At 39.9% G+C, this 13,231-nt stretch overlaps 1 protein-coding gene across 1 annotated transcript in view; it reads left to right on the top strand.

Annotated features, from left to right (window-relative positions):
* SLC9A9 (solute carrier family 9 member A9) overlaps positions 1–13,231 on the top strand; it is a 494,822-nt gene that overhangs the window by 211,273 nt on the left and 270,318 nt on the right. The window contains exon 7 of the mRNA XM_041734563.1: positions 6,724–6,812. Coding sequence (XP_041590497.1) covers positions 6,724–6,812 — 89 coding nt within the window. The remainder of the gene's footprint in view (positions 1–6,723; positions 6,813–13,231) is intronic.

Genomic DNA, 13,231 nt, shown 5'->3' with positions numbered 1-13,231 from the left:
AGAGCACAAGCTGGGGTAGAGGCATAAGGAGAAGGAGAAACAGACTCCCCACTGAGCTGGGAGCTTAACATGGGGCTCCATCACAGGACCCTGGATCATGACCTGAGCTGAAGGCAGACACTTAACTGACTGAGCCACCCAGGTGCCCCTCAAATATAGTTTTTATATGCTCTCTTTGACAATTTTGTTTTCACTTTTCTTTTATTAGGTTTTTAATCCTACTTTATTTGAGTCCATTGTTGTCTTTTGTCTAGCTTCTTGAGGTAAATAGTCCAATTCTTTTATTTTATTTTTCTAATGGAATGCATGCAAGACTATAAACTTCCCTCTGAATAATCTGGTTTCATCTCATTGATTTTGATAAGAAATGTAATCTACATTTACTATTATTTATTTCTACATAAGCTAAAATTTCAAATTTGATCTAATCTTCAACTCCAACTTCATCTAGAAGCATACAGTTGAAAATCCCTAATGGATACATTTTTGTAGATATGCTTCTCTTGTTAATTTCCAATTTTATAAAATTATGATCAAAGAATGTGATTTATTTCCTTTTTTAGGAGGAAAATTATTAAACTGTTTGACAGCAAAATATATTATCAATTTTATTCCATGCAACTAATTTCTTTCACATTCTAGTATTGCTGGGATAAAAAAATAAATAATTCTAAAATAAAGAAAAAAAGTTAAACTCCTTAAATGTCCTTGAATGATAATTGTTCCATGAAATTGAAATTAACTTCATAGAATCATGTCAATTCTGGAAAGTACAGAAAGAAAAATAGAGACTAAAACACAGAAATATAACTTTATTTTTTTTAAAGATTTTTTATTTATTTATTGAGAGACAGAGAGAGAGAGAGAGGCAGAAGGAGAAGCAGGCTCCACGCAGGGAGCCCAACATGGGGTCTTCAGGATCACGCCCTGGGCCAAAGACAGCACTAAACCACTGAGCCACTGGGGCTGCCCAGAAATACAATTTTAAAACATTTTTTTTTGTAGTTAGGAAAAGACATTTTGGACCATACAAGGTCGAAGCCAAGCCATAGCAAAGGTGAATTGATACTTAATACCAAATGTTGCTCAGAGATTTGCTTCTCAAAGTGTGATGCTACAACCAGTGGCAGGGACTTTCTTGGTCGACAAAATGCAGAATCATAGGCTCCACTGCAAGCCTCTGAAGCAGAATCTGCATTTTAACAAGATTCCCAGGTAATTCAGATGTACATTAACATTCCAGAAGCACTGGGTAGAGTTTTGAAATCTCTCTTGCCTAATCCAGATTCCTGAGCCATCGCTAAGTTTTCAGGTGGGGTCAAGAAGCTTCTGATGTATGGGGAGGACAGTAGTATATGCTGTAAATTAAGCACAGCCTGGAAGGGACAAGGATGAGCAAAACAGCTGAAATACAGCAGAAAGAGAAAAGAAAGGAAGTGGGTTCTTTGGAGGTGAGCTGCTTCTGTCACTTGAACACAGACATCAAAATTCACCGTTTTCAGTGTCCTTTGACCTGAAAGTTTGTGGTCTAAAGACTTAGAAACATTTTTTTTTTTTCCCTACACAGAGGAGACTTCCTGAGTTTATCTCTAAACCTCATAGCTCCCTTGAAAAAATTAAGTTTTTATGATTAGAAGGTATGGTAATGATGTGTTTTAAAATTTTATTTTAGAAGAGTCATCTCTGTCAAATTAAAAGGATAGTAGGAAGTCTCTAAATTGATCTTGTCTTTCCCTTTTGAGAAGCTTGGGCTACCTCTACTCCAAATGAGTTTCATTTGGAACCAGTATTAGTTCCTTGTCCTAAACTTAAAAAAAAAAAAAAGACTAAATTGGGCTGTTAATCCTAGTGAATTAATAAAAAAGTAATATAGGAAAATGACAGACCCAGGGAATTGGAGGATATCCACACCCTTACTTTATGAAGAGAAATTTTACCCACAGCAGCTCTGGCAGACAGTCATTCAACCCAAACATTTCAGGTGATAGGGAGCTTCTCACACTCCACTGTAGGATAGTGCTCATATTTTGGAAAGGTCAGGTGATTGGGAATTAGAAGGCACATATCCAGGTGTAACCCATGTCTTTTTAATAGTTTTTGGTCTAACTTAGTCACTGCCCCCAAGCCTCCTGTTCTATCTAATCTAGTGGCTCAAACTCACTCCTTTTCAAAACGTCAATTCTAACCATAAGGGGGATTGAAAGGAGATTTGAGTCCAGTCCTCTGGGACTTGGCACAGCATCTCAGCTTCCTTTGGCATCCGCCATTGTCCAATTGTAACAGGCTACAGGGTGGATCTTATCTCCGATGACAAACCTTCAGTGGTTTCAGAAAACCATCAACGTTTAGAATGAAAAGGGACCCATTAGTGAGTCCTGGTCAGGAATCAGTCAGGAAAAGAGAAACTAGCTGGCTGTGCCCATAGTTTAGTGCAAGAGATTGGGTATACAGGTGGCAGAGAGCTGAAAAATTTAAAAGGGGACACTGAAGCCATACAGGTAGTGACTGTAGGAAGCAAATGTAAACCCTGGGACAGGAGGAGCAAATGGAAGAGAATCTAGAATTTCCTAAGAGGGAACTGCTGGAGCTGGGACCCAGACCTCTGAGGTCACCAGCTGGCTCTTGCTGCTTTCTCTGAGGGTGGCCCATGAGGCTGGAACCAGCTGTGAAAGCTATGGTGAAAACCGTTGCTGAGATGCGCTGATAGAAGCAGCAGACAAGCAAGAAGGCAGCAAGGCCTTTTCTCTACTCCTGCATCCTAGCCTCCCTTTGGGCTCCAACGGGCAGAGCTCAAGAGGTTCTGGCAAAGGGAGATGTGGTCTGCAGAGCCCTGGCCCCAAGATCACAGGGCAAGCCCAAAAAGATAGGTTTGGAGCAGAGACACTGGCTTGCTGACTCCTAGAAAGAGAACTCGGTGCCCCTCCTTCCCCTTTTACACTGGAGAACGACATCCAGAGCCTGTAAGAGGGTTGTCTAGGGCCTCACATAACAGTAGTACAACTAGTGCCAGCAGGCATACGTATGCAAAAATACAATGACAGCTAAAATGCAATTTTGTAAGAGAGAAAACTTCCAACTCTGAATATGCTTAGATGGCAGAGAATTTATAGATAATAGGTGCATTTAGATGAGACATTTAAGATATGTTTTGGCTTGTAAAAGTCATACTAATTACAGTAATTTGTGTGAGTTAATTAATAACTAAGGTAGAGAATTACGATTATGTAGGCTAATACTAAAGGTGAGATCAACTCAGTTGTTTTATTTTAATTATAACATCAAGCCTCTGGTCATATAGGCATACTTTTCATTGTTTGTGTGATGTATCTGTACACAGAACTAAAAAAAAAAAAAAAAAAAAAGTATTAGCAAAAACATTGCCTGTTAGTGTTCTAATGGAGGCAAGGAAACAAAAACCAATGGAGCTACTAGGGAATATATCCTGAAACAAGATGCTCAGCCCCTTCAGATATGTAATCTTCATCATCATATCTCATTTTCCCTGGGACATCAGAAATGATATTTTTTAAATGGTTTAAGATTACCTTAAAAAAATTCACAGATGGTCTGTTACAGGCAGAAAAACACAGGGAGTTTGTGAATTTTGAATCTCAGCTCTGCTACTTTCAAGGTGATCTTAAGTAAATTATTTTTGTTTCTTACTTGTTAAATGGGAATAGGAATATTCATTAATTTATTCAACAAATATTCCCTGAATGCCTATCATGTGCCTGGCTTTGCTCAAAGGCTTAGGGAACAATGAATCCTCCCTGCCCTCAATGAGCTTTCCTTTGCAGTGCTGGAAGACAGAAAATAAACACATGAACTTATAAAATGTTAGATGGAAGTAAATAATATTTAAAAAAACAAAGCAAGATTAACAAGTAGAGAATGATGGGAGGGATCAATGCATACAGAAGACCTGTCTGATATATAGCATCTGAAGGGAAAAAGAGAGCCATGTGGATATCTGAAGAACTTTCCAGGGCATCTGGGTTGCTCAGTGGGTTAAGTGTCTGCCTTGGGCTCAGGTCATGATCTCAGGGTCCTGGGATTGAGCCCCACATCCAGCGCCCTGCTCAGCAAGGAGCCTGCTTCTTCCTCTCCATCTGCCTCTCCCCTGCTTGTGCTCTCTCTCTCTCATGCTCTCTCTCAAATAATAAACACAATCTTAAAAAAAAAAAAAAAGAAAGAAAGAAAGGAAGAAGTCTGAAGAAGAGCTTTCCAAACAGTGGGAACCAGAAACTCAAGGGTCCTACAGCGGAAAGTACTTACTTAGTAAGGATATAGTGTATAGCAAGAGGTAGGTATAGTATAGTAGGAGATGAGCTTAGAGACCTGTGGGAAGAGGAGAAGGGGGCAGGACTAGATCATACAGGGCCTTTTAGTTATGGAGATCTATTACAAAATTTAAAGAAGAGGACTGACATGATCTCAATTGTCTTAATGACTAGATGGAAGCTAGACTGCAGGAGGTTAACAGAGGACACAGGGGGACCAATCAGGAATCTGTAATCTAGGTGAAAAAAAAAATGATGGCGGCTTGGAAAAGGTTGTTAGGGGAGGCAATGTTGAGAAGTGGCTGGGTTCAGGTAAGTTCCAAAAGACAAGCCAACAAAATCACTGAAGTATAGAGAGAGGAAAAGTAGACGGTGATCCAGAATTTTGGCCTGAGCAGCAAGAAGAATGGAGACGCTATTACTGAGAAGGGGAAGACAGAAGGAAGAGCTGATTAATAGTGTTAAGCCTATTGTGAGATAATAAATCAATGCAATAAATAAAATGACGTTAAAAAAACCAACAGTCATTCTTGGCCCACCGTAGGCATTCAACCAGTCTTAAATCTTTCCCTTTAGAACACTTGTTTCTTACCACTTCTTGTTCTCAGAACATTTATGCACTACCCGCATGCTCTCCCACCCTTTTTATTGACCACTTCTCTGAAAATCAATATATAATCAAAAAGTTTCCACATCAGTAGGAGGGTCAGCTAAACCTCACCTGGAAAAATCTGCTAAAGAATCAGCAGAGATAGATAAATTACATTTATAAATAAGGAAAGAAAAATATTTGACAACAAAACAACATGCATGGCAATCTTTTTAGTGCTTCAAAGTACTTAAAGTTCTTCAGTACCCTAAAAGTTTCCCCAGGTCTTGGTTGTTTTTTAATAGAATTTTTGTGAAGAGTACCTTATAATATTTTATAAGCATCCTTTTATTAGAACTTCTGAAGAGAGGCTAAGAAACTGAAAAGTTACCCCAAAATCTATCGAATGCTTACTGCATATATATTTCTTGGCAGAATTTCCTAGTCGTTTTTATTCTTTTACCCAAAATTTTGAAGCATATTAAAAGGAAATAAGTAATGCAAATGTCTATGCACTTGTATTAGGTAAATATGTCCTAGCAATATTTTATCCAAAGCCAATCCAAGTAATAACCAACATATAAATGGAAGCGTACAGTCTAAATACAAAAAGAAAAGAAAAAAGAAAAGGAAAAAAGCTTGGTTCTTTAAAATTCTTTATTGTGGATTCATTTGCAATGTCAGTATTCAGTTCACATATCTCTATACTCTTAAGAATCATCAGCATTTAATTTATGAGTGTTTTTAGTTGGAAAGATTCTGCTGCTTAAAATTCAATTTGATCCCCTCGGTCTGACTTGAGGAATACTTACATCTTGTGTTTTTCCCAAAGCCCTCCTCTATCTCAATTTCCCATAATTAATAGAATCTTTAATCCAAAGTAGAATGGCACACCCACCACTTCCCTACCCCAGCTCAGGGGTGATAACAGAGAAGAGCAGCCCAGAGACAAATAACAACATTTGTCTCCTGGTTGCCACTCCTCTGTCCTCAGGGAACATCTAGTGTATGTATGGCTTCCTGTTGCATTGGAAGCTCGGTATACTGAGGGCTTAAGAAAGCAATCCTAAAGCCAGCCTAGAAGCAGCTGAGGCCCCACTGCGGGTGGGAAGCACACAAGCACAAACCAGCTTACCTGCAAGGAGCGTGTGGTTTGGATGTGCTCATTAGATTCTTCAGCAGAAAATAGAACACCCAGCTTTGTCAAGGAGGCATGGGGGCAAACAGAGACCTTTCTCTCATGCTCAGCAAGTAGAGGTATTGGCAGGGGCAACAAAACCCTTACAGATTTCTTAGATTTGTGACTCTAAAATTATGTATGGCAGGAACCTCTTCAGGTGCTTCAGGGTACCCAGTGAAAAATGTTTGACAAAAGCAAATCCTGATAGTGTTGACCCTATACAGAAAGCCAATGGTTGGACTCCCATATGCCAATGTTTGAAATAAAAATGCAAAGAAGCTGTTGGCACTGGCTATGAAAAGCCCCTAGTTGACTATGTGGTCTTTTGTTCTGTTTCCCCAAGTATAACTTTCCTTTTTTTTTTTTTAATTTTTATTTTTTTCCCAAGTATAACTTTCCTAACTTGTGACCAGAAAATCATTTATCCTCAGGAAAAAAATGTACTTCTTAATACTTTTCTTTAGGTTAATCCTGTAAGACCCGTGTTTAAAACAAGGAGCAAGGTATACACCACTACAGGATCCCTTTAATTATGGAGACTGATAATTATGATAATTATTAGCAGCTTTAACTCTATTGACACCATGTCCACCTTCTTCTAGCTGATGTGGCCCTATCCTTTGGCTTAGATGGGAAAGAAAATTGGTTTTGACTGGTGTGTTTTTGAATTTCAGGCATAGTTGCTGTTCTCTTCTGTGGAGTCACACAGGCACATTATACCTACAACAATCTGTCGTTGGATTCCAAAATGAGGACTAAACAGGTAAAAGAAAAAATTCGCTACCGGCTTTGTCTCTTTTCACGGTGTAATGGTTATGTTGCAATTCTGCAATGCACTCGGAAAGAATTTCATTAGTGAAGGAAGAAAGTAAGCTTAAGGCGTCATTATAGGTTGGATATTTATAGATTTTTTTTCCTCCAGGATAACCATTAACAATTCTCTTGGTAAGCAAAAATATAGTTATAATCGTCTCTTCCTTCTGAGAAATGTGGAACATAGACTGACAGTCTTGAAGATGAAAGGCCCACAGTTGGTAATAATTCAGTCACTTACATCTAAAAGCATTATAAAGTATGTGAGATTGGGTAGTTATATAGAGAGAAGGAAATGAAGAAGAATAAGGAAGCGATGTTTGGTCTTTAATTGGGTGCTTTCGCTTCTAAGTAAACTCAGCTGCCAGTTGTCACACTAGCAAAATGTATCTCCCATATGCCAAAAACACATGTGTTTGGATATTTGTACGTGAACCTTCGTAGATTCCTTACACAAACATGTGCTGCACAGTCCCTCTGCGCCAAGTCTATGCTAGATACTAGGGATAAAAGGACATAAGATACGACCTTGTCTTTAAGAGGTTCGTTATCAAGTCTGCTGATGAGGATGAGGATATGGAATGAACAATTAATTATCCACAGTGTGATACAGAGTGTGATAGAAATATCTATATAGGATGTTTGGGGAGCGTCCAATAGGGCATCCTCTGTAGTTAGGATTGGGAAGGTGGCAAGAAAATTTCTAGAGATGATGTCTGATCTGAAGCTTGAAATACAAATAGAAGTCAGTTAGGTAATCATTTGGGATCTAGTGGAGGGTGGGCAGGTAGCATGAAGAGCATTTAAAGCCAAAGTTGAAGATGGGCAAAAAATATCTTAAGCAGTTGATCAAAGCACTGTAACTGGTTCTGTGTGGCAAGGGAATGGGGTAAGAGTTGAAACCATAGAAAGAACCAGAGACCAGCTTAGGGAAAGACTTCCATACCTTGCGAAGGAGTGTCTAGACTTTGTCCTACAGGTAATGAGGAGTGGCTTAACCAACAGAAAGCCACATTGCATGAGAAATGTAGAAGTCTAAGATCAAGGTGTCAGCAGGATTAGTTCCTTCTGAAGGGCTGTGAAGGAGAATCTGTTCTAATCCTCTCTCATAGCTTCCGGTGGTTTGCTGGCAATCTTTGCTATTCTTTAACTTGTAGACACATCATCTTAATCTCTAACATCCATATTCATACGGCGTTCTCCCTATGAGTGAGTCTGTCTCCAAATGTCCCTATAAGGACGTCAGTCATTCTAGATGAAAGGCCTACTCTACTCTAGTGCAACTTCATTTTAACTCAACTAATTATATTTTAAATGACCCTATTTCTAAATAAAGTCACTTTCTGAGGTATCGGGGCTTAGGACTTCAACATAGGAATTTGGAGGATGCCCCATTCAGCCCATGATAAGAAGTCACTGAAGTGTCTGAAGCAAAATAATTTTAGGATAATCGGAGTTGCATTTTAGAAATAGCACTCTGGTAGACAAGAGGAGCATGAATCAAATGGCATTTGTATCAGTTACCTTTTGCTATGTAACAAACAACCATACAACCTAACCTCAGTGGCATCTGAAAATAAGCATTTCTCACACGTCTGCACAATTTAAGCCTAGAGTGGGCTTGGCTGGGGCATGTGCCATTGCCATCTGTCTGTCATTCTCCTAGAGAATGAGCAAGCCCTAATGTGCAAGTTCAATTCAAGCCTATGCTTGCATCACATTATCACATTCTGTTGGCCAAAGAAATCACATGCCTGAGCCCAAGGTCAAGAGACTGAGCAGGTCACTAGCCCACAGTGGGAGAGCACTGCAAGGTTGTATGGTAAGGAGTATGGATATAGAGAATAATGAAGAACTGGACCAAATGATTGCAATCTACCCAAAATGCAAATGGAGGCAGAGAATCTTCTATAATAAGCCCAACAATGCTAAAGATATTTAATGTGATATTGGGACATTAGGAGTAGAGAAAGACAATGACATCTGAGCAAAACCTATAATTGGCAAAGAATTCCCAAACAGTTTTTGAAGATTTACCATAAAGCTCTCTAAAATGGTTATTATTTTCCTCTCTCTCTTTGTCATGTCCCAAGCTCAGCAGGACCTGACCCTACTCCCCATCTACCCAAAGATTCTGCAAGGTCACCCTTCCCCCTCTGACCATCAGAGGAATCACAAAGATGCTATTATAGATATTTTAAGGACCCACAGTTTTGAAAAATGGAAGAAAAAAGGACACCAATACATAGAAACCTAATGTAGGATCCTTTTCATTATGGAGACTAACGCATTCCCTGGGGCTTAAAGGGAAATGTCTTGGGATGGTTTTTTCTAACCTTGTCTGGTTCCCTGAGCATTTGTATTCTGGAGAACTGAACTCTGGTTGGGGACTTGCACTTTTAAGTCATGCTACCTAGACTGCTCAGCAGAACTTCAAAGATAACTCATCTCATGGTGAGACAGCAACCTAGCACCTAGAGGAGGCAAAGCCAAAATCTGCCCTACAGCCTTTCGTTCTCCTCTGAATGACTTGACAAGCATTCCTTGATGGACTGCCAGCATCTGTTTTCATAGTGTTTTCCTTTAAAGAAGGAGACTTTTTGCAAGTTCATTCTTTAACATCCAGATGATCACACCCCTCCATCTTTGATTCCCCCTTTTACCTTCTTTCCTGGGTGCCTGATTCATAGTAAGAGCTTAATGAATGAGCAAGACTGGGCTCCCTTCCTTTCCCTTCCTTTCTCATACCTTTCTCCATTTTCTTTTCTCTCAGGATTTGCCATTTTCTACTGTTTTTTCTCTCATAACATATGTATATTTAGCCTTATACATATTTAAACATACATACATACCTACACACCCATATTTCCCACCCTAGTGTACAGAGTTTGCGGTTACCACTTTGAAAGAAAAGAGACCCAGCCCTTTAATTAAGAACCAGACAAGAGGTTCATGGCCACATCTGTGCCAGTATAGCAAGCGAAGTTCAAACTCCATTTGGGAAACCAATGACAAATTGCAAAGAAAGGCCGAGGCAGGTGTTATAGAGGTTACCATTATTTCCTCTCTGAAACTGGAAAAGATTTGGAAAATATTATATGATAATATGTGGTTATATAGAACAATATCTTCCTCTGTACCTCCCTATACTGTGTTCACTGTTAGTGAGAACAGTAGAAGTTACACTGGCTCTGGGCCTCTGTCCCCAGAACTGTTGAAGGGGAACAGAGGAAGTCAGTTAGTGAAGTCTAGAAACAATCTATGAAAATCAACTTTGTATTATAAAATGCAAAGGTGATATGGAGTATTAAGGCATTTTATTCGTGGACTGTGCCTATATCAGCTAATCAAATAGCTACATCTGGTAGCAAAGACTTTTGAGGATTATATATCCTTTAGAGCTTCAATAATTAGAGTGCCTTTTAAAAATTGCATTTTCACTTTAAAATATGTTTTGTGAATTGATTTTCACTCCAATCTGTGAAAAAAACCTGTAATATCACTATGTGTTAGGCAGCATAATAGAGACACTCTGGTGCTGTTACCCACCACAAGGCATATATATTTAAGGTTTTTTTATTTATTTGAGAGACAGAAAGCAGAGCATGTGAGAACATAAGGGCGGGGGGAGGGGGTGTTGCTAGGGGTAGAGGGAGAGGGAGAAGCAGACTCCCCACCAAGCAGGGAGCCCAATGCGGGGCTTGATCCTAGGACCCTGGGATCATAACCCGAGCTAAAGGCAGGTGCCTAACTGACTGAGCCACCCAGGCTGCCCCAAATCATTCTAATAAAAAGTATACAAACATGTATGGCAATCCCGTTCCCTGCACTTGCAGTGATTTGCTTCCCTTAGGGTATCCACACATAGCCCTAGAAATAGACAAATAATGTAAACTCTGACTCTTGCCCAAGAAACTGAACACTGTTAGAGATACTCCAGATGGACATCAGCACATAGCAGTCTGTGGGCCTACAGGTCTAACCCTGAACCATCCAGAAGACTGCCTACGGGCCCCATGATACACTACTCACACAGATCCCAGCCTGCCTCCCAACCCTTCCTCCTTCATGCCTTCACTTGCTAAGCAGGCCTGGGAGCTGGTAATCTGGGCTAAACTCCAGGTGTTTCCATAGCTATCTTTACCTTGCCTGAGGCTAACTTGCAAAACATGCACTTCCACATCACCCCTTTTAACTAGAATTTCTCCTTCCCCGCCTGCAGTTCCCACCTAAAAATTGTTTTCAACGGATACACATGAACCTATAATATTAACTTAAATAATCAACATCTGTTATGCATTAACATGTATGAAGTACTTATTTCATTCACTTTCTACTTACTTTCTTTTTTTTTTTTTTAATTTATGATAGTCACAGAGAGAGAGAGAGAGAGAGAGGCAGAGACACAGGCAGAGACACAGGCAGAGACACAGGCAGGCTCCATGCACCGGGAGCCCGATGTGGGATTCGATCCCGGGTCTCCAGGATCCGCGCCCTGGGCCAAAGACAGGCGCCAAACCGCTGCGCCACCCAGGGGTCCCTCTACTTACTTTTCTACCTAAGAAGTAACTCTCCTCATTATCACTGATTACCTTCATTCATACAACTAGTATTTTTTGAGAGCCTATTTCATACCAGTTACTGTTCAAGGTGCTGGGGTACAAAAGTGAATAAAAAAGAATTTCTGGGAACCCCGGGTGGCTCAGCGGTTTGGGGCCGCCTTTGGCCCAAGGGGTGATCCTGGACACCCAGGATCGAGTCCTGCATCAGGCTTCCTGCATGGAGCCTGCTTCTCCCTCTACCTGTGTCTCTGCCTGTCTCTCTCTGTGTGTCTCTCATGAATAAATAAATAAAATCTTTAAAAAATAAAAAAGAATTTCTTCTGGTAGAGGATATTTTTTTGTAATCAGAATGAATATGCTAAATTATATAGTGTGTTTATGGCAAGTTATAAGCCCAATAATAAAGCAGAGAAGGGAGTTAGGAATATATTTATGGGGAAGTCGTGTTGCAATTTTAGAGGCGTGGTCAGGGAAAGTCTCAATAAGAAAGTGATACTTGAAAGAAGTAAAAGAGAAAGTTACATGGATATTTGGAGCAGAGCTGTCCAGAAATTGAGAACGACAGATACAGAGGTCACCTGAGGCAAAATGACCAATGTGGCTGAGGTAAAGTGGACCAAGGGAGAATATGACCGTACCAAAGCAGTGACAGAAACAGGTCATGGAGAGTCTAAACAAGGTGAAGAAACACTGGAGGCTTTTAAGTAAAGGCATAGCATAATATGATTTAAATTTTAAAAGAATGGAGGCATCATTTATTAGCCAAGGAGCAATGCAAGACAGCAGGTTTGAGGGACAGCTGGGAGCAGAGTGTTGACTTGTTACATTTGAGATGCGGATTAGTCAGTAAAATGGAACTAATGAATAGCTTGTTGGACTTAGAATTCTGGAGCTCAGGAGAGAGGTTGAGGTGAGAAGTATAATTTTGGATGTCATCAGCATAGAGATGATATTGAAAACATGAAACTAGATGAGATGTCTAAAAGAGTAATGGGGAGAGATCCAGAAACCAAGCCTTGAGGCACTCCAAAAGTAAGGCTTTGGGAACCAGCAAAGGAGATTGAGATAGTAGCCAGTAGGAAGAAGGAAAATCAAGAAAATATGGTGTCCTGGAAATCAACTGAAGAGAGTGTCTCAAAAAGGAGCATGATGAATTGTGCCAAATTCTGCTGAATGGTCAAGTAAGATGAAGAGCATGAACATCATTGATGACATTGATAAGAGCCTTATTGGTGGAGTGTCAGGGTAAATGCCTAGTTATAACTGGGTTCAGGAGAGGATGGAAGGAAAGAAATTGGAAACTGCATTTAAAGACATGTCTTTCAAAGGAATTTTGCTATAAAAGGGAGCAGGCAATGAGATACTAAGAAGTGAGGCCAAAAAAAAAAAAATTTATTTTCAAGGTGGAAAAATAACATTACTTTTCTTGCTGATAGAAATAAACCAAAAATGAGAAGACTGTGTGTTAGAGGGTTTGCCAAAGCTTATAAGTGGCAGAGGCAAATTTTGAACTTAGATCTTTTGACTTTGTAGTTCAAACAATTTTGCTCATTAGTAAATATTCTTTTATTTCTTCTTCAAAGATTTTATTTATTTATTTAAGTTATTTAAGAGAGAGACAGAGACAGCACAAACATGAGCAGGGGGAGGGGCAGAGGGAGAGGGAAAAGCAGGTTCCCTCCCCAGCAGGAAGCTCGACATGAGGCTCTATCCCAGGACCCTGGGGTTCATAACCCAAGCTGAAGGCAGACACTTAAGCCACCCAGGGGCCCCAGTAAATATTCTTTGATTAATAGATGCAATAGCA

The sequence above is a fragment of the Vulpes lagopus genome, chromosome 19 (assembly GCF_018345385.1).
Source record: "Vulpes lagopus strain Blue_001 chromosome 19, ASM1834538v1, whole genome shotgun sequence".
In the NCBI taxonomy this organism is placed as follows: Eukaryota; Metazoa; Chordata; class Mammalia; order Carnivora; family Canidae; genus Vulpes; species Vulpes lagopus.
This window is presented reverse-complemented; position numbering and strand designations above follow the sequence as displayed.